Here is a 26160-nt window from a genome sequence, read left to right as displayed (position 1 = left end):
CAATTAGCGCCGTACTTGGGTGTAGGTGCAAAGGCGGCTGCGATACCAAGAATTCCGCGAGCGGTTCGGTTCCAAAGGGCCGACGCTCCGTCATCCTGGCGCAAGCCCGATTTGTCGAGCGAGAGCGGCGGACGACAACAACCTGTTGCTCAGAACTTGGCCGAAAGCTTTCGACTTCGGCTCACACGCTCGCCGAAAAATGAGCGGTCGGCGGCGGCGCTGCTCTGCAACGACGTCTGCGGCGGCGCCGGCGTCGACGGACCGACCGCCAACTCCGCTCCTACGACTGCGAGTCGGTATAAAAGTAAAGCGACAGCGTGAAATCAAACTTATTTCAGTGTTTTTGATTTGAATGTGAAAAGCGCTCGCTCGCCCAGTCGCTGTCCAGTTGTTGTCCAGTAAAGTTGTTGTCCAGCAGCCGCAGTCGCAGCAGTCCGCAGCAGTCCGCAGCAGTTCGCAGCAGTCCGCAGCAGTCGCAGCATCCCCATAGTGATGTAGAAACCGAGAGGCCGTTTAGACCGTGTGTGCATGTGTAAAACTCTGAAAATTTAAACAAAAAAAAAAAACAAACACAAGAAACAAACACAAAATACAACGAACAAGGATAGTGCACCGAATGTGATAAATCGTATGCCAAAGCCGAGAAAATCTCTTTAAATTAGCCAAGTGAATTTACATCAAACACGTTGCCTTGTATTAATCGCAAGATCAGCCGACTTCTAGTGCCCGAAAACAGCGAATTTAGAAAAGAAAATTAAAATGGTAAGTAAGGGGGTTCCCTTGGTGTAAGTGTGACTCAGTGGAAAACCGATTCCACCGAAAGCGAAATCCTCCTACATTCGAGTGGCTCGAGTAACCAGTAATTTCGTTGCGACCCCCAGCATGCAAGCCCCAATAATATACGAGTGCATACGTCGGCCTGGGCTTTCCATCAGTCCCACAAATGACCCTTTGCACACGACTCGTGTGTGCTGTTATTAAGTAAAATATTATTACAAAAATAATAAAAGTAGGCCCCAACCCCCGGCGATGAATAGCCGCAGTGCTGGCGTAAAAATTAATTGAGCAAGTTATTCATCGAGGAAACCTTTCGTTCGACAACCGTTCCTGGTTCTTACTCGCATTTCTTTGGAAATGGAAAAAAACCGAGAGCTAGCAACTGGTTTTCGATTTCAAGTACACATTCGCCAGCAAGGTTTTTCAATGTCTTTCTCAAATGCAATTTTGCCGACGCCGCGCAGACCTTTCGACGCTTTTACCCCGCTTTTTTCCCCCAAAACGTGAGCGTTTTCTGTTTTGCTAGAGTCATTCGCACTTGAATTTCGCGAAAAGTGCACACAGAAAATGCAAATGCTGCACTTATTTCCCCCGCTGCTGCTGCAGTTACGTTTGTTTCGGTGGCAACAGCAGCAGCAACAATACAGCAGCAACTCCAATGCAACAGCAACAGCAACAGCAGCAGCAACAATTGCAGCAGCAACATTAAAACACATCGCTGGCTGGCGGTCAAGTGAAGTGAAGGCTGGCTTTTGGTTTTGATTTTGGTTTTGGCTTTTCGTTTTTCGTTTTTGGTTTTAGTTTTGTTTTTGAGCAGCTCTCGAGCTGGCCCGACAACATTTCACACGGAAATGCAGTGCAGCGCTGACCTTGAATCTGGGACTGGGGATATGGGATAACTGGCGATCCGATCGCAAGTGAAATGATAGCCATAGCCACTCAGGGCCAGGCCAACTGACCAATCAACCAACCAATCCACCGACCGACGGACCGCTTTGTGCCGTCCGCCTTACTTATGCTTTCTGCCCATCATTGCAGATGCTGCTGGGTGTAGAAATCCAGTGATTTTCATATTCATTCACCGCCAGCTCTGCAAATTCGAGAAAAAACCTTTAAAAAAAATGAGAAAAAGTGGAAAAAATGCCAGTGGGTTAACCAATCGCTGCTGCCGCTGGCTAATGATCACTGGCATTGCACCATTTTACGAAAAAAGGCAACCCAGAAATCGAAACTTATTCAAATCTTCGAGTTGTTTTCTTCTCCTTTTGGCCTCTTACACAATAATTATTACACCTCGATTTTATTTTCGACTGGGACTTTTGCCGCATTTTTGTGTTGCCTCTTTTGACACTGAAAAGTGCAAAGACGCTGGCGGCGAATTTTACTATGCCAGTTGGCCAGTTGGCCAGTTTGCTGGCTGGCTGGTCAATACTAGCAACTGCCACCCAGCTGCCAAACTGCGAAGCGCAGCCCCCCGCCGCCAAGTGATCATAATAAAAATGTGCTTTAATCAGCCGATTTGCTTGCAGTCCCTGTGGGCCAGTTAGTCACATTAGAGAGCCAGCGAGCGTTTATTGTTGACTACTGCTGCCACTGCCGCTCGGCACTCAGCTGTTTTTGGTAAGAGAAAAGGCAATAACACTCGAGTGTGGGGAGAGCGTATAGTAAATAAATATAAAACCAGGGGCTGAGCGAAAGGGCGCCGAAGTATGGGTGAGATAACGCTTGCCGCATGTGACTGCGATCGCAGTGCAGTGCTCCACTTCGATTTGTTTGGCTCCACGCGGCGTATACGCGATATTTTCCGTGGATCACATACATTTTATCCTCTTCGATTGCTAATATGCCAGTTGGGCAAAGTTTTTTGTTAGACAAATTATAAAGTGCGTGCGTCGCGGTTTTTCTATATGTTGTGTTTACCAGATAAGGTTGAGGCTCTCTCCGTTTAAAACTGATAAAAGTTAAAAAGAGAGGAACTCTGCTTGATAAAAATAAAGAGACACCAAGACGTTCAGCTGTGACTATAATTATGGACTCTTATCGGCCCGTGATTGAAGTAAGTGTCATTTGAAATTCAATTATGGCCTGTTTCAAGATTAGTTAGGAAAGATATGCCGCTTCAGGTGTTAAAAACCACTAAAAATAACAGCTTTTAAATCTTCATTCAAGCAGGCTGACATCTTTTATAGCTTTTTGAGTGGTTTTTCGATTTTTCTAACTCTTTATTCCAAACAAGTCATTTATACATATTTTTCGACTTTTATTGGGTCGATTGAATGTATTTGTAGGTCGGGGTTTAGCCTAAATTAAACGAATTCGTAGTCCGACTTATTTACATTATTTCGAGCACCGATGGGACTAAAACGGATAATGATATTCGGTTCAAGGTTGATTTTTCTGTGTCTTTGTATAAATTACTCGGAATACAGGAAACGATTTTCGACACCCAAATACATATTCCCCTTTTTTTATATAACTGAAAATGTAACTCCCTTTACGATTCGGAATAATTAGTTCCTAAGCGAAGCCCAACAAACAAAATTATTTTAAGATTAGCTGGTTATATAAAAACACATAAATAACGCGAACCCAAGCTGGGCAAACGAATTGGCTTGCGAGGAATTTTCGAAACATTTAATCCGAAGAAAAAAGGAATTAAATAATCAACATTGAGCGGCGAAAACGAAATTTAAATTAGTGGACACAAAAACCTGATAAGTGTGTGAATGTTAAATGATTGAGCCGCGAAAAGTCATTGCTTGTTTAATCGTATTGCTAGTGATTTACGGGCTCGAGGGCAGGAACCTTTAAACTGGGAAATGGCGGCAGGGACGAAAAGCTGGACTTCGGCAGCCAATTGGAATTGCATATTAAATACCGCCTGAATCCAGATGGCGAGCTACCATTTTTAATGCAAACCCCTAACCTGACTGGCAACATTAGCGCCACAAACATTCACATCGACGAAAAAATCAACATCAACATTCGCGCAATGTAGAATGAATCAGCTAAAATATCTGAATTGGGGCTTTCAAATGGCATTTGGGGAACTCACTTACACTTACACTTACACTTACGCACATTTAGCCAGACTGTGGAGTATTTGCAGCTGTGCACTTGACTATTTACTGGATTTTAGTTGCAGCAGCAACCGAATACTGTTGTCCACTGAACAAAAAATATGCAAAGGATATGTCGAAGTGCCACAACAATCAATAGTTCCAGTACTTACTTTTACCATTTTAAAACAGACTGATCACAAAATTTGTTATATGTTTTTTTACTATTTGCAAAATTGTGATTTTAGTTTAACATGTTGAATCTAAAGAAGTAAATATTTAATCAAGTATTTAGTTATTTGCTCTACATTCCAAAACATTATTGACTAATTAAGTTTGGTAAATTTTTTATACTCAGTTGAGCAAATGGTATCAGAAGAAATAGATAATTGGTCAGTTTTAAATATATATATATATATTTAAATATATATATAAGTTTCTTGCTGTGTGCATTTCAACAACTTGCAACCTAAAACGCTCGTCTGCACTCAGTGAGCGGACAAAGACCGCCCCCGAGAGCAAGAAAACCAACAACAACTCAACTTCCTTGGGGCAGCACAGCAGCAGCGAATCGAAACAGCAGCAGCGTACACTCGGAAAAACAGTCTTGCACTAATTACTGGGGATTTGGGGCCAACGACAAGCGGGTGGCTGCAAGAACCACATCCAAACTCGATTGCCAAATTAACGCGATTTAGCTGCTTTTAAAAGTGGCCGCAGTCAAGTCTTCTCTGGCGAAACACACACACTAATGCGGATGGATATAGCCCACATATATCATGTGTTGTTGCTGCTGCAGCGGCAAGTGCATTTGCTGCACATGTTGCTGCCGCGTTTTCGTTTTTTTTTTCGGTTTTTTTCCGATCTCGGTTGGGAAATCGCTAGCGATTTCGATCGCGTGCAAGTCGCGCGCAGCACGGTATTTGCTTGAAAGCTAAAAACGCGCGCTGCATTTTCAACTTGACCCACAACAGTTGGGCATTCGGGCATTCGGGCATTCGGGCATTCATCATTCGATCAGCGGCAGGTGATCGGTGTTTTATGGCTGTTTTATTGTCTTCTCATTTTTGTACTCCGCTGTGTTTTCCTTTACGGCTTTCCATTTACCGAAGATTTGTTTACGCATTCAACAAATCGTGTGTGTGGTGGTCCGCGGTCCACGGGGTGTTGCATCATCGCCTTGTCAAATTAGACAAGATGCCGCTTGCCGCTCGCCCGCCGGAGTAAAAGTCGCGCTCTGAACCTGAATTTTGGCTCCGTATACCAGTTGCAGATACAGAAACCCCCGTACTCCCCCCTTCCATTTTACCACCTATATCTTTTGATCCCCCGTTTGCTGCGCTCAACTTGACCTATAAATTGATTTTTATGTTGCGCAGGTTCGTGCGACTGTATTTGATTTTTCTCGGCCCCGCTATTCAAAGCAATTTTTTCATTAATGATCGAAAATCATTAAGTGCGACACGAGTTTGGGTCCCAGCTTCGATTGATCCCCAATCGCCCCGATGGCCCCTCAATTCCATCGGTGTAAACCTGTTTGGCCCTTTAAATTGATCTCTTATTGCTTTTTCTTTTCGGCTGCTGCTGCTGCTGCTGATGCCGATGTTGCTGGGAAAGTAAAAGTGTTGAGCTGGACAATTATGCGGATACACAAACGGGAAGCCATAATTTTTTCTTACTGTGCAAATTGCTTAGTGCCGCCCCGGCAGATGAGACTTATATAAAAGTCGTTGAAATAAATCAAAGAAAGAGATTTGCAGATGCTAATGCCTGTCCCTGTCACCTGTCTCTCCCGCCGGGCCAATTGCAAAAATGTAGAAATAATAAAAATACGCGTAGGTCCACAAGGCAAAATCCCAGCCAGCAAGCAGAAAGCCAGAAAGCCAGCAAACCGCTTGGCTGCTTGGCCGGTTGGCCTTGTAAAGAAATACATACCTACTAAATTTTTAAGATTTGAACTGACGTCTGTTACTACATCGCAGCCTCAACACCTATATCATCTTCTTCTCGCCGTCAGTCGCTCGTCGCTCTTTGTTGTCTTCCCAATTATGCATTTGAAACTCAAACCCGTCGGATACTGTTTTTTTTTCTCAGTCACTCTGGGCGGAACTTGAAGTTGGAGAGGGAGATGGGGAGATCGGGATTTCGGACGCTTGGCTTAATTAATTGCCAACATGTTGTAAAGTGTTAATAACATTTTTGTTGTTCGATCGCGGCTGCTGCTCTGTGGCTGATAATTTAATTGCTTTTGTCGACTCCGCACCAACCAAATGCAAATGTTAGCAAATATGTTTCTGTCCACGGGCCGCGGTGATTTATATTGGCTTTTGGGTCAAATTGTGCAAAGCCAAAAATTTGAATGATAAAAATGCAGCTAGCCTCTGATTCATAGCTCGGAATTTGTATTTTGCAAGCATTGTGGTTCGGGATGAATGCCTCCGATTTTTTTCCACCACCTCAAATGAATAATAAAAAATAATAAACTGTTAAAAGAGCCAAAGACGCTGGCATTGAAATCGAAATAGTGGTATTAATTAGTTAAATCAACAAAAGCTGAGCGGGAATGTGAACCATAAAACCCTGAAAACGTCTGGGGTTTTTTGGCCTAGATACATCACTGAGAAAAAAATGTATACGTTTGTGATTAGTTAAGCTGGTTACTTTAATTGTTTTTTAGCGGGTTAATAACCTTACATTTATTTAGCAGAGAACATTTGTGTTTATCTAAATGTGTTTAGAATGTATTTAGAATTTAAATACATTTCAAAGATATTTTGATTGCTAACAAGAAAAAAAACCAAGTACAATTGTTAAGTTGAAGTAAAATTCGTTGGACATATTATTACAAATTATTTGCATGTCAGCAAAATATAATTTAAAAGGAGATATATTTTCGATTTTTTTGAAGACAAATTTAATTTTATTTTAATTTGCTGACAAGATCCAGCTTTTTTGTGAGCCAAAGAAATCGGCGGAATCATTCTTTATGGAGTTGATTGAGATATTCAAATACTGGCTTTCAGTGTGATTGACAGCCAGTTTGTCCGGCCGCTTGCCCAACCCAGTGAGCCGCGATTAGAGCCAAAGTGGCCGTCTCGGTCCCGCCGTCGATCGCTTATTACACAGTCACTGGCAACACATTAGGGCGACGATTTGACAATTTGTCGCAGGCGAGCGCGACTAAAAACAATCATTGTCCGGCCAAAAGGTTCCCACTTCGGCGGCGGCTCACTCACTGCCTTGTGGGTCGGCCCCAATGGGGAGTTGCTGGTGCCACTGCCGCCGCCCCTCGATGGCGACATCGAACAATGATGATGGATATGAATGGTGAATGGGCAACTCGTCGGTAGTGAGGCTGTACGCCTTTAGCCCAAATCATGGGCACTGTAAATTTCAGGCCATTTGTCCGGATCTCTGGTCTCCGTCCGTCCGACTGACTTTATGGCGCATAATGAAGCGTTAAAATGTAACGCGCAACAGCAGCAGCAACAGCAGCAGCAGCAGCAGTTGTGGCCACAAACAACAATTACAAATGCCGCTTTACACTTGCCGCCTTACACCGCTGACGGAAGCATTTTTGTGGGTTTTTAGGGAAAGCATTTGGTGTTGGTGGCCAGCGCGTGTGAACCAAAGAAAGCGAAAAAGGGTCGAGAGATGGGATGCTGCGACTTACGCAAACCACACCAACCAAACTGACCAAACTGACCAAAGTCGGCTAGCAAAGCCGGCTTTATGTAATGCCAAATACAATGCCGTGCAATACAGATGCCGTATTTGCTGGGCCAAAGTCCAATTAGCACCAAACAGGAGAGACAGCTTGGCAAAAAAGCCGAGATTCTGGACAAGACATCATCATCATCGTGATCGTCACCGTGAATCGGCAGAATTCGATAAGGGGATTACACAAGCGCCAAACTTTGCCCAGCGGTGTGAATCACTATTTGGCAAATAATATTGGGCAACCTTTTGCAGATCCACACAAGGCCCATTGCCAATAAGCAATTCAGAATGTGTGCATATATAGAATATGGCAGTTTTGTTGATTTACAGATACCGGTTTTAAGGTTGTTTTTGCCCTCCTCTCTATTCAGTATTTTATTTAATTTGCCTGCCAAAATCAAAGTTCAACAAACCGCGCGTTTCGCGAGAAGAGTATAATTTCAAATTTGCTCTGAGCTTACAGATGGCCAGTTAATTTTGTTTACTTCCCAGCTTCAATATACACTGAGACCACCCAGATGGACATTACTTTTATTGCAATCCGGGCTTCAAATAATTCACTCGAAACGACGCCAATCGTTTGAGTGAGTTTTTGTATTCCAATCAGCTCTAGGAACTTAGCTAATGTGATATACTGAATCGGCTCATTAATGCAGCTGTGCTGCGCACTACTTGAAAAGCCATCAGCAGCGATGACTATCGAATATTTTGCGCCCACGCCCGAGCACTTGTTGGTGCGGCAGGTTCGTGTCTTAAGTCTTTTGTTTGCGCCTCGATAAAATCGCGAAAACAAGAAACCGCTTGCCAGCTTAGACATGACAAATTATGTCTTTGCATGATAGATCGAATTATGACAGATCAACTGGATAAACTGATTGGCGGCGGGCCCACCAAAGTCCGCCAATTATGAATGAAATTCCTCATGGTTCCGGAATTGGATTGAACTTCCTCTGGCCAACCTCTTGTTGAAAACTGGTTGCAAAGGCCGTGAGTGTCGGTTCTAACTGGAGCACCGCTCAGTGCCCCCGAAATATAAAAACATGCAGTCGGAAATGCAGCGACATAAACTGACGGAATTTTCGGACAGAGAGCCGGGTTAACAGAGCGACAATTAAATTTAATTGCGCTTAGAGGTCCAGTGGTCTATTGCTCCGCCTTTGGTTCAGCCAGCAAGTGCACTATAATGCGTGTTAAGTGTATACTATTTTCCTCTTAATGGATCTCACCCAGATAGTGTGAGAAAACGGGTTTTATGACGCTCATCGCTAGTAATTTTCCTTAATCAAATGGCATAAAATATGTGAAATTAAAACACCGGTGGCTGACCTACGTCAGCTGGCCAGGAAGAGCGCGATGCAAATTACTTAATAAGTGCTGTCGTTGTCTGGCATAATATCTGTCTATAATCGGTCAGATTTACACTTAATTCACACCTACGCCTTGCGACTTTCAACACACGGGAAAGCTTTAAAATTACCCAAAAACGCTGCTGCACCGGAAACGGCTGAATGCTTACAAGGTCGTGAATTACAATGAAAAAAAACCACGCACCTGAAAAATAACTATATTAAATATTTCTATATATGTTTTAAAGATAGATAAATTGGCAAATTATGTAGATCGAATGGGAAATTGAATTCATTCCGAATTGAAAGAAAGCTAAGGTCACAGTTATTAGAACAACTTTCAAAACTAGAAAATGTAACGATCTCCCATAAGCTCAAATACTTATTAATACAGAAATTTGCGAGATCTCATTGGAAATACTAACCAATTATTTTATTACATCAGGCATAAAAAAAAATGTTTAATGTTTAGCTACACTAAATCAAGTTTCTATGACTAACTTTATTACTTAAGAGTTTACGAATGTTTTAAAGAACATAAATTATGTGACACACATAAGGTAATTTGTTGAAAGTTATCACCACTTATGCCTGATGTAATTTTACCTTTTCCGTTAGAGTATCCGAAGATTGGTCTTTGTACTTTCGGGTTTTCCCCGCCGTCCTCAAATTCAATTAACTAGCACGCACCTAAAAAAGTGAAAATCTTCGCAGGGAGAGACTCTCTCGGTAAGTGAATCTTAATTAGATGCAATCACCGGAGACATTGTCGAGTTGCGGAGCAGACTCTTCCGGACTTTGTAATCCGCCAGACAGAGGCGGAAATCTCATTTTTTGGGCTAGCCCTGATCCGAATCCGAATCTGAATCTGAATCATCGTGACGGGTAGAGTCCGTCTTGAGACGCTTCACTGCCTGCCATCGAGAGCATTCCCGAGGTGCGCCAGGTGTGTTGTAGGAAGTTTTGCCAGTCATCATTGGCGAACACACGTGGAGTGGCTGAAATTTCAATAAATCTTGCAACATGGCTATCATGCGTCAGAAAGATGAAATAGCTTCACTGGAACCGGCAATTACACACTGCTGGCCACTCCCACACAAACAGTCGGTCACTAAGTTCACCTGGCCACCTAATGGTGGACTCGGTTCATTAATGGACAGGCGGCATGACGTTGCTTTCAACGCTCGATCGGCGCACAACTCCGATGATGATTGCTGACGTACTTAGCTGGCCAGGCGACAAATGAGCATTGTCTTTTGCCCCAAACCCCTCTTGTTCACCTGATTGGATGGACAAATATGTCTTGTTGGTGCTGCAAGTGCTTCGCCAGTCGAGAATGATGGATGAGCTGTTGGTGGCCAGTGGCGTAGTTGGGGCAACTAGCTGCCTAAACTCGAATTAAGGTGTTATGCAAAGAGTTAACGCTCTAGGCAATCTTAGAAAGAATTGGCACGACACAATGCAGCTCTAACCAGTCCAAATAAAAGTAACACAAGCCGAGAGGCATGGATTTTAGAGAGCAAATTGCATACAATTTCGTCTGCATAACCCGAACATTAAAAACACCCCGCTCTTAAATTCACATTCAAACACTAGGCAATTTTCAAATTTGTATAATTATTTACTAATAATTCAATAAACTTTATTGGGTATCGGTGAAGTCAAGGAAATTGGTTTTCGCTTTTAAATTGCAGGAAATAATAAGAAGGAGTATTTGATTAAAATAATTAGCTGGCTCTCCTTGCACTTTGTTTTAGCTCAAATATAAAAGCAGCCTTGGAACTTATGTTTTGTCTAGCCTTGTTCTCAATTCCATTTCCGCTAGAATTAAAAAGATATCCCTAACGGAAATTAATGGCAGAACAAGGCTACCAAGATATTTTATTTCACGTTAACTCAAGCAATTTTCCAGTTCTTAGCTGCTTGAAATATTTTCCTAATGACAGACGAAAACGAAGTCAGGAAAACGCTAGTGCAGATTTAACGGACTCCAATTACGGTTCAGTTTTACCATTATAATTGCAAATAAGTGAAACCTAGCTATAAATCAATAATTGAGTTATGGTATCGCTTTAATTGATTTAACAAATGCAGCTTTCAAAATCGCCAATTTCCCTTGACATTCCACCGTCCACACCGTCCGAACCGTCCACACATACGCCCCTGATCCGCTGAAATCAATTAAGTTAACCCTAACCCCTCCGTGGAATCGGAATCGGAATGGGAATCGCCTGCAACCCCCACTGCAATTAAGAGTAGCGCTGTTTTCTTTAATTGCCGCCAGTCGGGTATTTAACTATTTAAGCGGCGATTAACGCTCGCGGAACTGGTTTAGCTTTTCCTGGCATCCCCCTTTTGCCGATCTGTCCATGTATTCCATCTTCCATGTTAGTCAGTTAGTCAGTCAGTCGGTCAGGCTGTCCAATCGCTTCTAGATTGCTTTGTTTTGCTTTATTTTATTTCGTTTTGTTGTTTATCACATGGACAAGAGGCCGTTGCGGATTGCAACATCGCGGCCAGCCGGCTGCACCAGTTTTTTACTTGTGTTTTTATTTTTATTTTCGATGTATACATTTTTTGTTTTTGCGACTGGCATCGCAGAGTGCTAATCGACAATGGGAAATTACCGCGCGCAAATATGATAAAAACTCATGATTTTTCGCTAATGGGGAGCCCCGTACGGAAATTCGAGCAGTATGTTGTTTTGCTTAACTAGCTTAAGTCTCCTTTGTCTTTTTGGGCATTGCGCCATTTGATTGATTCGCTGCGAGGGAAGGTTTAATTAAAAGCAAAGCCAAACGCCCAGCACTCGCAATCAATCAGTTGTCCGCCTTTTTGAACTTTGCTGGCTTGCATTTGCCTGAAACGACAATGTTGCAATAACGAGCCACTAACTTATTGATTTGACACTTGATCTCGCCAAGCGGGGTGGCTGGCTGATTAGCCACTCCCTGTTAGCACACTTGACTAATCTTGTATCTTTCTGGTCTTTACAGGATTACCTCACAATGTTCTACGACGGCTGGCGGGATCTGATGGACAACAAATCGGATCCGCGAACACGAGACTACCCGCTCATGAGCTCGCCGTTCCCCACGATAGCCATCAGTCTGACATACGCCTATATCGTGAAGGTAAGTGGTCTGCGATTGGGGAACCACCGATCCATAATTACTGAAGTGGGGAAGAACGCAGATTCCTCTCGAACAAAACAAAAAATAAGAATCGAACAGAACAGAAGAGAACAGAACAACATCATTACGATAGGGGCAATTTATGTTGATTTTGTAGACCATAACTGGCAGATTCTCGTCTGGTTAATCACCAGGATCCTTTTCGCAAACTAGTTTCGCTTTATTGCATTGCGAAATGACTGCGACTGCGAAACCCGAGTTGGGGTTCAGGGCCATCCAATTTAAGCGACGATCCGGTGTCGAAAGGTGACCCAAACTCAAGCTGCGATTATGCAAAATTTCAAAAAATCAATTCGATAAACGATTTCTATTTAGGTTTTCCGCTTTGCATTGGTTCACGTTCATAATTTTACCAAAGCATTTAACTTACTTTCACATGTCTGCTAAAATCAAGCGGGATGAGGGATGAGCGGAATGGGGTAAGGGGTAAGGGGAAAGGGAAGAGCTAGCAACGGGGCGGCGGTTGGCCAAACAAAAGACTTAGGCAACGAACTTGTCACAAAACCAACAGACAAAGTCGGTCGCGTCGATTGATTTGATTTGATAATTGCTGCAACAGGCTTTGGCCTCTGTTTGATTATGTTAAGTGAAGAGGGTTTAGGGTTCCCGATTCGAGAGTTATGATGAAGAGGATGCACCTATGTACAGTGGAACTGATCGATGGTTCATTCCAGGTACTCGGACCCAAGCTCATGGAAAACAGAAAGCCTTTCGAGCTGCGCAAAGTCTTGATTGTCTACAATGCGGCGCAAGTTATCTTCAGTGCCTGGCTCTTTTACGAGGTAATATAAAATGCACTTAATAAGTAGATTCCCCAGTAAAATAACCACTTAACCACCTCCTCCTTCTGCATTTATAGTCCTGCATAGGCGGATGGCTGAACGGCTATAACTGGCGATGCGAGCCCGTTAATTATTCATACGCGCCGAAAGCGATTCGTGTAAGTATTTGTTTGGAAGCTCCTATATACCTCCTCCTATATAGTATATATAGCTCGTATCTAAGCAAATATGTACAGCCAAACATCGGGCTATAAATTTTTATTTTTTGCTCATGGCTGGCAAATAGCAAAGTTCTTTTGTCGACTGGGCCAGATTTTATGTAAGCAACCAGTTTTTGCCCGCGAAGCGACAAGAAGTTAGGCAAAATGGCATTAGCGACAGGTTCTCTTATGCTAATCACTAACAAAGAAATGGATGCCGAAAGCCGGCCGGCTGTGTGGCCAGTGGATTTGGTTTTGTGCGGATCGAGGAATCTCGATCTCACGTGTGTCGCCAGGCTGGCTAAAGTGGGTAAACGACCCAAAGAAAGTGGCGTTCATAGAAAGTTGACAGGCGAAAGATTTGGCAAATCACCCATTTTCTGTTATTGATAAGCTTGCCACTTGCCAACCGTTAGTTCCAGGTGTAAACGAAATCGATCTGCCAAGCCTCGACCTGTGTTTTTCGCCTAACAATCATCGGCTTAAACACAGAATGTGTATAAGCACAGATATTATTCTGGGCTAGTAGGATTTATGGCCAAGCTGATAGAGATTGGTATAAATAGAAAAAAGCATATATTAACACAGAACTCATTTAAATAAATTGTAGTTTGCTCTTTGTACATCTTAGTAATAACTATAATATAAATTAGAAATTTTGTATTAGCTTTTTAAATGTATTTATAGTAATGACAAAAACTTATTTTAACTAATTGTAGTTCACTCTTTGTACACCTCAGTAATAACTATGATATACATTATAATTTTTTTATTAACTTTTTAAACAGTATTTATAGTAAAGACAAATTAGTAAGCGAAAAAGCAGGGGGCAGAAGCATCGTAAAATTTGATTATAGGGTTTCAAAAAGATTTTCTTGGAATATAATATTAATATTATTTTTATTGTTATTACGATAAAAGGGTATTTCAATTGAAGAGAAAAACTGTATGGAATCAGTCCTAATAAAATAGTTTTTTCTGGGAATATTTTATTGGTAAAATGCGAGTTGGCTTAACGTTTGAAGTATGCTTATTAATCAAAATTTGTTCAACTAATTTTTTAGACCGCTGAGGGCTGCTGGTGGTACTACTTCTCCAAGTTCACCGAGTTCTTCGACACGTTCTTCTTCGTGATGCGCAAGCGGTACGACCAGGTGTCCACGCTGCACGTGATCCACCACGGAATCATGCCCGTGTCCGTCTGGTGGGGCGTCAAGTTCACTCCCGGTGGCCACTCGACCTTCTTCGGGTTCCTGAACACCTTCGTGCACATCTTCATGTACGCCTACTACATGCTGGCCGCCATGGGACCCAAGGTGCAGCGCTACCTGTGGTGGAAGAAGTACCTCACCGTGCTCCAGATGATCCAGTTCGTCCTCGTCATGGTGCACTCCTTCCAGCTGTTCTTCAGGAACGACTGCAACTACCCGATCGGATTCGCCTACTTCATCGGCGCCCACGCGGTGATGTTCTACTTCCTCTTCTCCAACTTCTACAAGCGTGCCTATGTGAAACGCGATGGCAAGGTGAGCTACATTATATATATATATTTTACAATATTTTACAGGTTAATAATAGTTATGGAACAGAAATTCGAAGTATAAGATCTTTCTGACACCTCAAGGATATAGTATGTAGTATGAAAAAAAGAGCAGAAATATAAAACAGAAGCTCTAGCAGACACTTTAGCGTTGCCAGAATGTAATTTAAAGGTTGTTTATTTTCAATGCCTTCTTAAGTAAATTTTGCATAGATTTTACAACTAGAATCAATTTAAACATTTAAAATAGGTACAGTGAAGCTTGACATACACTTTTTTACATCAAATGATTTCTCTAATATTACAATTGATCTGTAGAAACTTGTTTAATTTTTTATTTTTAATATGACGCTAAATCTATAGAAGTTCTCAAACACCTCAAACAATTTAAATGAAATTTACTTTTCGGTTTCTTTATTTTTATTGTCTTCACAAATTATTTTGCATATAATATTAACTTGTGTAGATTTTGAGGAACTGAGTATAGTTTATTAAATATTACAGACTGTATTTCTATTTGATATTTCTTCATCTTACAGAATGCATTTTAATAAATTCTTTCTTTTGCAGGACAAGCCGGCTGTGAAGGCGAACGGACATGCCAACGGACATGCCAACGGACATGCCAACGGACACGTGAAGGCCCACAAGGACGGCGAGGTGGCGCCCGCCAAGAACGGCCAGGCCAACGGCTTCCACAACTCCTTCTCGAAGTTCACCACGGAGATGTGCAATCCGGCCCTGAACTCCGCGGCGAGACAGCGCGTGCTCGTGAACGCCGGCAACAAATGAGCCCGCCAGCCAACCAGCCAGCAAGCCAGCCAGCCAAACATGAAACACACATAACATAAATTAATTACGCTACCAATTAAATTACCGTACATTTAAATTACACGTAAGAATAGGGAGTCCAAGCCTACATCTAAGCCAAATCGAATTCGCAATCAAGATCAATTAAAGACAAGGAAACAAAAACATTATTTCATGGACAATCCATGGTGATCGCACGTAAGGATCACACACTGCTGGCAAACCGCTCTGTTTATTAATCATTCCTCAAACATAAGCACTATATACCCATGATCAGCCCCCAAACGCTTTCCACATCCCGTCATCCATGTGCATGTACATAGAAAGTTCATAGCTGCCGAGAATCTTGGAGGCACTCGCGACGAGTGCGACATTCATCTAATTTTAATGCTATAAAATATAAACTTGGGATGGAGGCGATGGTCCATTGAGTGAGTCCATCGCTCCTTCGCCAAGTTGATCCGCTTTAAATGTCTATCGCTTTATACTTTTGTATTTTTGGTCATGCAAGCGACCCTTTTTAAGCCGTGTATATTATTTCTGTGGATTGTTTTGAACAAAGAAATGTGTTTTTATTTTATAAATAAATTCGAGATTAAAACGTAGTGGAGCAGTTTTTGTTTGGAAATCGATGTTAGAGAATTCAGAACATTCTTTTACTACTATTGGGGTTGTTTTATTTCAAAGGGTTCAGATCTTTCTTTATCTTTACAATCCCATTTTGACAAATTATTAACTCGGTTTAAACGAAGTGTTTAATGAATTCGCAACTGATATCAGACAAGTTTGGTTCACCAAGTCGCCACCTTGGTTTCGTGAACAGTACTTGAAGTGGCAGTCCGTTTTACTTTAAACTCATTCGAGAAATTTAAAAAGAGAATACTTTCAGGATCGTTGGCTGTGTAAAATGTCAGTTAAAATGGAAAACAGTTTTAAAGCTACTAAATTCTGAAAGAATGTTGATCAGCGAGAATATCAGTTAAACAGTACATAATGGATTTGCTGCGACTTGTAAAGGGATAAAGTTAAAAACAAAAATTTCAACTTTAAGCAAAAATAGCTTACAATTGGATACTTAGGCTGAAAGAATCATTGCTTAGAGATTTACCCTAGTTGGTATAGTTACTTGACGGGCCCCTATTTTAACTATTTATTACTGGTTCAGTTTCGAATTTTTTTAGGGCTGTACATACAAATTAAATGTTTTATTGAAGTGCACCAATATGTTATAATAAATATGTTTTATTTATTACCAACTAGTGCAGACTGCCACGATTTTGTTCTTTTATAAAAAACACTTGTAGCCCTGAAGAAACGGTATTAGCAATATGTTAAACAATTTATTTCTATGAAATCTGCAAGAATCATTATCAATCATTAGTTATAAAGCTTGAATTTCTTGACAGAGTTTTAATCGTGAAGATCTAATGTACCACATACGTTTACACCAGGCAGTTTACCTAAAAGCCAACAAATATGTATGCCAACATATGGTTTATTTTCCTAAACACTTTTAGAACAGATTCAGAAACAGAATTAAATATTACAAGGTGAAAGGCAGCGATGAATGTATCTGCAATGCAATGTTACTTTCAAAAACAATGTTACAATTCGGCACTGTACTTTCGGTAAGACAATGAAGAGAATCAGTGATAAGAGAGTTTCGAACCGGATTTAGGTTGCCTTGCTTCCTTTTGTTCCAGAGGTAATTGACCTTGCAAAGGACTGAGACAAAGTAACCACGCCCCGAAAGAAATCTGAAAATTAAAGTTAAGTTCTTACAGGAATAGTAGGCATGTCATGCCATTATGGTTAATGAGCAAGTGCATGGGCCTACATCTTCGGACGGAGTTCTCAAAAAAATGCGAACCAGCAGAACCTTGTACTTTGAATTTATGCAAATTATTAACCAATACTTTGTTGGCAGTAAGCAGGCAGGAACGCGGACACGACGTCATGCATAATTATTTCATTAGGAGCTAATGAACAGCATCCGATCGACTCGAATTACCTAGGGACAGTATGATGTTACAGTCCATTCGAAATATTATGCATGATCACCGAGTACCGCGAATGATTCGCTCCCAAAGCCTTTATTATTGTTTTTCGACCAGGGATGAGTTTATATGTCGGCACTGCATTCTTGGTACATCGAACTAACTTCATTTGCAGGTCAATGATTTCCGCTCATTATAAGTCAGTACTTTGAATTACTCTAATAAGAATGTACTGCAAAGGACCAACAAATCACCTCTTAATGTGTGTACTTCGTTTGAACGGTTTGAGAGTATGAAATAACTTAACCATGTTAAAGAGCCGTTTAAAAACTGCTTAATCAAATTAGCCATAGGTGTTAGCCATAAAATGAAATTATGCGAGGGGAAAAACATTTCTAGATCCACAGAATAAAAACGGATAGCGAAAAAGATGGTAAAGTGGCGCTTAGTAGTTTTTATAAAATGGTATTCATTTTATTTTTTAGCACCTTGTATCTACCTTATTGGCATTCTGCTTTCTGCTAGTAATTTTGCCCAACTTTATGGATGCTCGAAAAACTGGTCACCATGTGCACCCAAGAGGTTTAGTAAAACACAGGCGCATCCATCGGAGAACCAATCAAACTGCAGCTGAAACAACCCAACCTGAATCAGGGGATCTTACGGAAAAGTTCTATAATCACTGCGATGATATATTTAGGGAGAGCTCGTTGGTTAGTCACGTGATCCGTGGCATGATCGGAGGAATTTCGGATCGACTCAATGAAGTGTGTGTGGGCAAGCCCATTCATCCAATTATCCACACACTCTTCACGGAAACTCTTCTGTGTGAAGGCAGCTTATCCGAAGCCATCGACAGTATCGTCGACGTTCTGTTTTCGCAATTCGACAGAAAATGTGAGGAAATAACTAACTTCCAGAGTATTTATGTTTTAACCGTTGCGGAAAATGAGGTTGTAAAGACACATGGTGCAGATTAAGCAAGGTTTTTTATTTGAAAAATAAAGAACAATACCTTAATTCTAAAAAGAGGCTGTAGTTTTCAATAGCCTTTAAGTCAATTATATAGCTTCCAAGCTAATACTGTTTAATAGTTTTGACCGGAATTCAATTTTAAATATATTAACTGTAATAGGTGGTATTCTATAATAACATCATAACATTGAAATGCTCACTATCTTTAATAATTAAGCTCAAAAACCGATTATCCTAGACTGATCACTAATTGTACAACTCCTACTCTCCAGATACCAATTACAAATTCCGGTTCAGTTCCTCATAAAATCATTTTCAGCTGGGTTATTCGTTCTTTTCGGTGGCGGGCTCTTCCGCACCGGGAACCAAGTTCTTGAGGAAGTTCAGGGATCTGGCGAAGCGTTCTCCAGCCTCGTCCACACTGGGAAGAATTGCCTCCAACAGAATGGGTACTACTTGCTCGCCTACGGATTGAAAGAGCTCAGCGAACTTGATTATGACGGCGGGATCTGGCAAACCTGGAATGCCCGCTCGAGCCAGTGGAGTGTTGTCCGTGTTCACCTCCCGCCGCCTGCGTCGGTTCTCCTCCGAGTCCTCGACTGTTTCCTCGGAGGAGGAGTCATCGTCGTCGCCATCGCCGTCCGGCTTGATCACCACCTCCGTCTCCTCGCCGGCAACCGTGATCACATCCTGGTGAGAAGGTGGAACATTCAGACTTGAATTGGTTATCCTCTTCAATCAATCACCTGCGGCTTGGCCTGCGATTGGGTCACCACTTGGAGCATCACCAGGAGGAATCCGCAGAGCAGCAGCTGTCGTCCCATGTGGAAACCCATTTTGTCAACTTGCTTGGATTTTGTGCACCCGCCCGCCTTATTTATAGCTCCCACTTAATGAGCTAATGACATTTGCATGTCGCCTGTCGAAAACCGAGGTAATGCAGGGTCAAAATTGATCAATTTTTGTGTGGCCCAGCTACACTAATTTAAGTTCTAGCCGACAACCTTGTGGAGTCGGCAGACTCTGTTCAAACACGCGGCAACGCAGCGAATTTTGGCCAGGAATGCGCCGACGAGTGCAGTTTTTGCCCCGTTCGGTGGCTGGGCAGAAAACCCGCTCGAACCACTTGGCAGTTGGGCAAGCGAGAAAGCTCAGGTAAGCTGCCACGCAGACAGGTAGTTTTTGGGCCCGGCTAAATCGCCGCCGGCCATAAATCGTACTTACGCACACGGAACGCGATTCCTTCAAAGGTATAATTAAATCAAACTCGGGCAGCGATTCCGATCGGGGCTGTGCCCCTGGGAGCGATGCACTGGCACTGCCGAGCTGCAACTTCAGTTGCGAATCGGACTCTTGCCGGGCAGGTTGCAGTGAAAGATACGAAACAGTGGCAAGCAAGTGAACCTAAGCTAGTTTGTCGGATTGTGAAATAGTTGAAAACAGGATATTTGGTTGGCCTTTAGTCCATATCCATATTGTAATTGTGTGTTTATTATTTGAAAAAGATAACACATAATTGGTTATCCGTGTATATTTAATAACATAAACATCTTTGTTTTAAATTTGGCATTTAGACTAACATAATAATTTATTAAGTGTTAAGATAAATTTATTAAGTGTTAAGATCAAATTTGTTAATAAAAAACTAAGGTAAAGTTAAATAAAACAAGTTTAATTAGCCAAACCGAAACCGTAAAATTTGTTTCTTTTTAAGTCTTACAAGAAAAAAATTTCTCTTTACAGAGTTAAAACAAGTAAACCTTGTTAAACTAAGAAAATAATAATGAATTTATTTTCCCGCTTGAAAAGATTGGGTGGTGGTGCCAGCAAGGTAAGTTAATCCGAATGATTTATTTTTTATTTAATCATAAGCAATTCTATTGCAGACATCTGTTACACTCCCCGTTGCTGGTAAGTTTTTCAGATCGAACAATTCGAATTTCGCGCCATCAGTTTTGTAGCAATTTTTGTTTGTGAGGCTGCTCGCATTTCTGTTAAGAACTTTTTTAGCGAAAGCGCCTCTATCGGACAAAAGATGTCCTATCGATAAAGCAATCGAAGGAGTGATTTTTATCGAACAATCTATCCAGCTCTAATTTGTACAGAATTTTTCAACGTTTAAGTCGCTAATTTTGCTGCGGTCTATTTTAGGCGTGCCAGAAAGTCCAATCAACGCAGCTGCTCAGAACCCAACAGATTCCGCTGAAGTTTACAAAAGCATAGCTGAAGACAAGTTTCTGGCAGCCAGTTCAAACACGGAGAAAGGTAATTAAACAAAGCAATCATATCTACGGGCAAGAAAATTGAATGGCTGACGTAACAATACTTCCAATTTTCACTGGAAACGCGGAAAAATGTATCTAAGTATCTATATTTAAAGTGTACGTATATGTGGCATTCTTGTGTGTGTGCCTGGGGTTGAGTGGGTGTATGGGGTCGCCTTATCAGCAACGAGAGATAAGAGAAGTGATATTGATTTGGCCCAGCTCAAAGCCAAGCCATTCAATTTCCCTTTTTCGAGGCGCAAACTCAACTCGTGGCTCTTTTCGAATGACGTCAGCAAGGCATCCATGCGAAAATCCCAGATGAAAAACTGGGAGTTTCCTCCTCCCCTTCCCTTTTGAACAATGTGAATTCGTGGCTTGGGTTTTGATTCCAACATAACCTTACAAAGCTTGCTCTGTTCTCCAGTGAAAGTCACAACTTGTGAGCTTTACTTTTAAGCGTAATTGAAACTGATTAGAGCCAATTAACCATTGTTGCCTCGTTTACTTTCCAGTCGACATGGTCCAGGATGAGAAGGTGGCCTCCAATGATGGAGCCGACGAGCAGATGCTGGGCGCCAACGGAGTAGACGACAAGCTGGCCGAGCGCCGGGATGAAGTGAAGTTCATCAAGGGCGATTACCAGAATGGAGACGCCAAAATCGACATTGGGACAGTCAACGGGGGCAAGCCAGTAAGTAGAAGACTATAATATCTTATTACATCTCGATTATTTGTTGAAAAAATTAATTTGTAATCTAATGCATAAACAATTAATTTAACAATTAGGTAGCTAAAATTCCCATAAAAGTCATAACTTTTTGTTAAATAAAAAAATTAAATCTATATTTGACCTTTACATCACCTTGAACGCACATTTATTTTTATTTATAATAAAGTTATATACACACAAGTTCGATTTATAGACATCCACTTATAGATCTTTTATATTAAAAATAACGTACCATTGACTAGTATAATTTCCTTAAAATTAGGTATCATATATAAATGTTAAACAGGAGTATGTATAAACATTTTCTCTTACCCTGTATTTTCTCATTGCAGGCCTTCACCGGCATGAGCAAGGAGGAGCTCATGAAGTACGCCAACGATCCTTTCTGGGTGAGACTTCGTTGGATCTTCTTCGTGTGCTTCTGGGCCATCTGGGTGGGCATGTTGGTGGGTGCCATTCTGATCATCATCGGAGCTCCCAAGTGCGCTGCCCCGCAACCATTGCCCTGGTACAAGCGCGGACCTCATGCCAAGTTCGCCAGCATTGAGCACTGCAAGCCGGAGGATGTTCAGATTGCAAACAAGATCGTTGCCAGCGGTGTCATCTACGAGCTGCCAGCTGCTCTGACCTACGACGTGAAGAAGCCCGAGTTGAAAGAGAAGATCAAGCATTTGGTGAGCCTCTACAGCGGCAGCGATACCAAGGTGATCCTCGACCTTACCCCCAACTACGTGGCCAAGGAATCGCAGCTGGTAAAAGATGCAGCTGCAAACCCGCAGGCGCGCTCCGCCTTTGTTTGGGTGACTGGCAGAACCTCCGAGCCGAACAACTGGCTAAAGGTTGGCGGCAATAGCAGCGCCTGGGAGAAGTACGACGATAGCTACGTGCTGTCGCAGTTCCAAAATGGCTACTACGACCTTAAGATGAACAGTACGATCGTAAGGAACGAACTCGGGTCAGTTTTGCGCCATCTGGTGGGCTTGGGCGTTAGCGGCTTCCGCCTGAAGAACACCAAGTTCTTCGTACTCTCCGACGGTCTGGATAATGAGTTGACATCGGCGGTTCCCAAGGACTTTAATCTGGGACCGAATGACTACGGCTTTTACGACCACAAGCAGACCACCTTCCACTCCGGCCTGGGTGATGTCCTCTATGACTATCTCAGCATCGTGAAGAACGCTTCCGCAGATGCTTTCCTCTCGGTTGCGGAGGATGTGATCCAGCCGCAGGTGTACCAGTTGAGCCAGGTTCCTGGAGCTTACGGCATCGACCTGCCCATTTACGGTGACTTTGTCAAGGTGCTCAGCAACCCGAAGCCGGGAAAATCGCTGGAGAAGGATCTCGAGAACACTCTCTTCCAGGCAGGCCAAGACTCCTGGCTGCAGTGGAACTTCGAGGATGTGGATGTGAACACCGTGCAGGATCCATCCGCACTGGCCATGTTCCTCTCCCTGCTGCCGGGCGTGCCCGTGGTTTCTGTGAACGCCGTGGAGTACCAGGATGTGTCCCAGGAGATCTACAAACAGATTGCCAGCCTGCGCAGGTCTGCATCCTACATGCACGGTGAACTGAAACTGGTCAAAGCCGATCCGCTGGTGGCCTACTCCAGGTAATTACACAATTTGCTGATTATCCTTTTTAAAATTCTACTAACGTTTATTCAATTTAACATGCTTGCCACTTGAAGGCAGAGGTAAAACCATTAACCTATCCCTTACTAAAATTGTTTGTGGAACCGATAATGAATTCATTTAGCTTTTCATAAAATTAAACTCAATATTATTTGGGTTTTGTTTATGATTACAGAATCATAATTTGAAATCATACAAGAAACACATTTATTCTTTTCGATTTCTACAATACCCAATCATTGAAAATTATAAAATATATAGCTTTAGTTACGTTAACTAACCGAGTTAATGTATTTTTTCGCAGGATTAAGTCTGGAAACCCCGGCTACTTCGTCATTTTCAATCCCACCGACTTGCCACAAGCGGGCAACTTCAGTGCCACAGATCTGCCAAAAAAGATGACTGTGTCCTATTTCAGCGAGAATTACAACAAGGTCAACGAATCCGCCACTGTGACACACTCGGCCAAGGTGAATCTCCAGGATCTCAAGGTGTCCCCGCACTCCAGCATTATCCTGACCTACGTGCCGGAGAATAAGGAGTAAACTCGTTGTTTCCGCAACAGTACAGCAGCATAAATATTGCGTAAAGGCACATATACAATTTATGTATACCACAAGAGTAACTTGCTTTGTTAACCATTGAGATTTGAAGCCGCCAAACAAAATGAATTAAATTATTTGTTGAGAACCTGTAAGGGTTCTTTTGCTATTCAGCTTGCTAAAAAATAAATTAAATATTGCTTGCATTTAAAAAAACGGTGCTTTTAATGGGGTTTGAATTCTTAAATGGGTTCTGAAGACGTATAATTTTTAAAATGAAATATTTTTTTTAAATTTGAATGAGGCTGGATTGGCAATGTCTGGCAGCATTAGTTAGGGCTTAAGTCCGATGTGGCAACGTCAACGTCTGGTAGCCGCAACAGAATGGCAACATTATTTAACGATAAATTCGAATTCAAAATGGTTTAGCACGGAATCATGCTATTTGAAACCACTCTGTGGGAATCTATAGCGAGGATCGCGTGGGACTCCTATTCAAAGTTGATCAGACAGCTCAGTTGGAATTTAAAAGTTTTCCTTTTTAAATTTAATACGCAAAGGTGGAAAGAAACTAAAGTATTTGGCCTTTGTGGAAAAGTTTGAGTGCCCGAAGAAAATAGCTGGCATGTGCATGTGGCATACGTGTTTGAGCCAACTTTGAGATACAAATAGTTTGGGTGAGCTGGCGAAAACAAAAGTCTGTGCGGGCAGCCACAGACAAATAATCAAAATCGACAAACGAAATGAGCCAAAAACAAAGCGGCCAAAATGTTTTTAGTTTGCACAGTCCTGGCGCTGAATGGCAGCTCGGGGAGCTTGGGGAGCATACCACCACCAAACCCACTGCCAAAGGCCAAAAGGATATGCGCACGTGCTAATGTGATTAGATACACAAACACTAGCACTCTGCAAAAGGCGACTTGTTCGAGGAACCGCAACATGCAGTGCAGTTGATTGCGGCAAGCCAACTACAATAACAAGAAAACTCGACGACCGAAAAAGCAACTTCACGTCGGGTATCTCTGAGATGCAAACTATTGTTGCGCAGGTCATCATCATCGGCAATATAATCATCATCTTGGGGCCGAAACTTCTGGACTGGCATTCCCCCGGTTTTCCACACATCACTCCCCCATCTCCCCCTTCTCCGCCTCCTCTTAACCACCCACCCACAAATTTGAACCCGGCCTTGTGCGCTGCGAAATTATTTTGTCGCTACAACTTTTCCATCAGGCAGTCATCAAATGCAGCACCAACCCTTCAGGACAGGTCAACCCGGCTGGCCACTGATTTAATTGCAATGTGCAACACATCTGCTCCGATGTCACCGAAATAAGGTGCAAGAAGGGGAAATGGGAAAACTGATTTTAAATAAAGTTTTCATTAGGCTTAAGGTTGAATTGATTTCGCTGAAATGCTTTGATTGAACACGAATCATAAAGACCATTGACATAATTTATAACGACCGATGACATGTTAATGTTCAATCGGTTTGTTTGTTGCAAACGAAAAAATCTAAAATTGTCACATGACCGAAATCGGCTTTCAGCCAAAAAAAAACGATTTACATAAGTAGGTTACAACACAAAAAAAAGAAGAAAACATTGGTATGAAATTACATTCTGGGATAAAAAAAATTGTTTTGCAATATGGAAGCGAGTAGGCGTAATCTTATGCGCGTTGCACTCGATGTTACCACTTTTTTTGTAAAGGTGCCTGCTATTGAAGGAAGGATCAGTGTAAATAAGCCCAAAGAAAAACACAATATTCGTATTAATAGTCTCCGTCACGATCTGCCTTCCTTCATAGCGAATCTGGAATAATAAGGGCAAGAGGGCGTAGTCATGTTCCATGTTGCATGCCTCCTCCTCCTAGTTGATTAATTAAATTTTAGTGGATGCGAATATAAACATAAATAAGAATGCATTTTGAGAGTAATTGCTATGGTAGGAAAATAAACTGTAATTTAATTCACCGCACGGCTAGGAAACTCAAGAGGAAGGAACCATCTGCTGACCCTTTTAATAGGTGTCATAGATAATACTCACGATAGGGGTTCAAGTTTCACAACCTAGTGCAACATTCCTTTGAAGGCTTACAACGGATTATTCGCACCCGCAAGAACAACTCAATTCGAAGGGCAAAAACAACAAAATGAGTCGGCTAATTTGTATTGATTTTTTATGGGACACGCGATCTCACGTTTATTTTTATTTTTTTTTTTTTGTCTTGTTTCCTCTACTTTTTTAGCTCTATGTTGTTGGTGCGTTGGTCTGTTTGTTTTGAACTTTCCCATGCATAAATTTTGCATATTAATTGAGCGACTGTCATCAATATGTCTGTGCCAAGCCCGGAACCCCCAAATCGCCCACCCCCCGGGCTTTGCCTCATCACAGCACGGCATCATTAGTTGGCCTAAAAAATCCCATCAGGCTTTGATTAACATTTTGTGCACACAAATGCCGAACAAATGGGAGAGCGGCTAAATGAGTTGCATCTAATTGAGTGACAAACACGCCACAAACAACATGCCACACAGCAAAACAGAACACAACACAACACAACACAGCATCGACATCCATCCACCTCT

General features: G+C 42.0%; 4 protein-coding genes across 8 annotated transcripts; 3 read left to right on the top strand and 1 right to left on the bottom strand.

Moving 5' to 3' along the window:
• The first annotated feature begins 346 nt into the window (after positions 1 to 346).
• LOC108098614 (elongation of very long chain fatty acids protein) lies at positions 347 to 16033 on the top strand. Of its 2 annotated transcripts, none has more exons than XM_017201679.2 (6): positions 347 to 762; positions 11899 to 12036; positions 12771 to 12878; positions 12956 to 13036; positions 14143 to 14604; positions 15189 to 16033. In XM_017201679.2, the coding sequence occupies exons 1-6, from the start codon at positions 760 to 762 to the stop codon at positions 15408 to 15410; spliced, it is 1014 nt and encodes a 337-aa protein (XP_017057168.1). In that variant the 5' UTR covers positions 347 to 759; the 3' UTR covers positions 15411 to 16033. The 2 variants fall into 2 exon arrangements, with proteins under 2 accessions (XP_017057168.1, XP_017057167.1); XM_017201678.1 differs by lacking the exon at positions 347 to 762 and adding an exon at positions 2792 to 2833.
• Positions 16034 to 17830: 1797 nt separating this feature from the next.
• On the top strand, positions 17831 to 18454 carry LOC108098464. The gene is made up of 2 exons (XM_017201369.1): positions 17831 to 17858; positions 17911 to 18454. Exons 1-2 carry the CDS (start codon positions 17856 to 17858, stop codon positions 18403 to 18405), a joined length of 498 nt encoding a protein of 165 aa, XP_017056858.1. The 5' UTR covers positions 17831 to 17855; the 3' UTR covers positions 18406 to 18454.
• A 133-nt stretch (positions 18455 to 18587) lies between these two features.
• On the bottom strand, positions 18588 to 19263 carry LOC108098465 (antennal-specific protein OS-C). 3 transcript variants are annotated; one of them, XM_017201372.1, is made up of 3 exons: positions 19147 to 19263; positions 18919 to 19090; positions 18588 to 18864 (listed from the first exon to the last, which is right to left on the bottom strand). In XM_017201372.1, exons 1-3 carry the CDS (start codon positions 19234 to 19236, stop codon positions 18725 to 18727), a joined length of 402 nt encoding a protein of 133 aa, XP_017056861.1. In that variant the 5' UTR covers positions 19237 to 19263; the 3' UTR covers positions 18588 to 18724. The 3 variants fall into 3 exon arrangements, with proteins under 3 accessions (XP_017056861.1, XP_017056862.1, XP_017056859.1); XM_017201373.1 differs by having other exon boundaries at positions 18588 to 18852; XM_017201370.1 differs by having other exon boundaries at positions 18588 to 19090.
• A 1235-nt stretch (positions 19264 to 20498) lies between these two features.
• LOC108098628 (4F2 cell-surface antigen heavy chain) lies at positions 20499 to 23786 on the top strand. Of its 2 annotated transcripts, XM_017201702.2 has the most exons (5): positions 20499 to 20665; positions 21180 to 21358; positions 21730 to 23006; positions 23085 to 23090; positions 23333 to 23786. In XM_017201702.2, exons 2-5 carry the CDS (start codon positions 21185 to 21187, stop codon positions 23571 to 23573), a joined length of 1698 nt encoding a protein of 565 aa, XP_017057191.1. In that variant the 5' UTR covers positions 20499 to 20665; positions 21180 to 21184; the 3' UTR covers positions 23574 to 23786. The 2 variants fall into 2 exon arrangements, with proteins under 2 accessions (XP_017057191.1, XP_017057192.1); XM_017201703.2 differs by lacking the exon at positions 23085 to 23090.
• Positions 23787 to 26160: the final 2374 nt, after the last annotated feature.

This window comes from Drosophila ficusphila, unplaced genomic scaffold (genome assembly GCF_018152265.1).
Source record: "Drosophila ficusphila isolate 14025-0441.05 unplaced genomic scaffold, ASM1815226v1 contig_791, whole genome shotgun sequence".
NCBI lineage: Eukaryota > Metazoa > Arthropoda > Insecta > Diptera > Drosophilidae > Drosophila > Drosophila ficusphila.
The sequence above is the reverse complement of the archived record's forward strand: the minus strand, read 5'-3'. Positions and strand labels throughout refer to the sequence as shown.

Excerpts from the sequence above, each read along its gene's own strand:
- LOC108098628 (XM_017201702.2), top strand. The coding sequence starts at position 21,185 with ATGGTCCAGGATGAGAAGGTGGCCTCCAATGATGGAGCCGACGAGCAG. Across the intron at positions 21,359-21,729 it reads CAGTCAACGGGGGCAAGCCA|GCCTTCACCGGCATGAGCAA; the intron begins GTAAGTAGAAGA and ends TTCTCATTGCAG.
- LOC108098465 (XM_017201370.1), bottom strand. The coding sequence starts at position 19,236 with ATGGGTTTCCACATGGGACGACAGCTGCTGCTCTGCGGATTCCTCCTG. Across the intron at positions 19,091-19,146 it reads AATCGCAGGCCAAGCCGCAG|GATGTGATCACGGTTGCCGG; the intron begins GTGATTGATTGA and ends CCTTCTCACCAG.
- LOC108098614 (XM_017201678.1), top strand. The coding sequence starts at position 2,807 with ATGGACTCTTATCGGCCCGTGATTGAA. Across the intron at positions 2,834-11,898 it reads CTTATCGGCCCGTGATTGAA|GATTACCTCACAATGTTCTA; the intron begins GTAAGTGTCATT and ends TGGTCTTTACAG. Across the intron at positions 12,879-12,955 it reads GTGCCTGGCTCTTTTACGAG|TCCTGCATAGGCGGATGGCT; the intron begins GTAATATAAAAT and ends CTGCATTTATAG.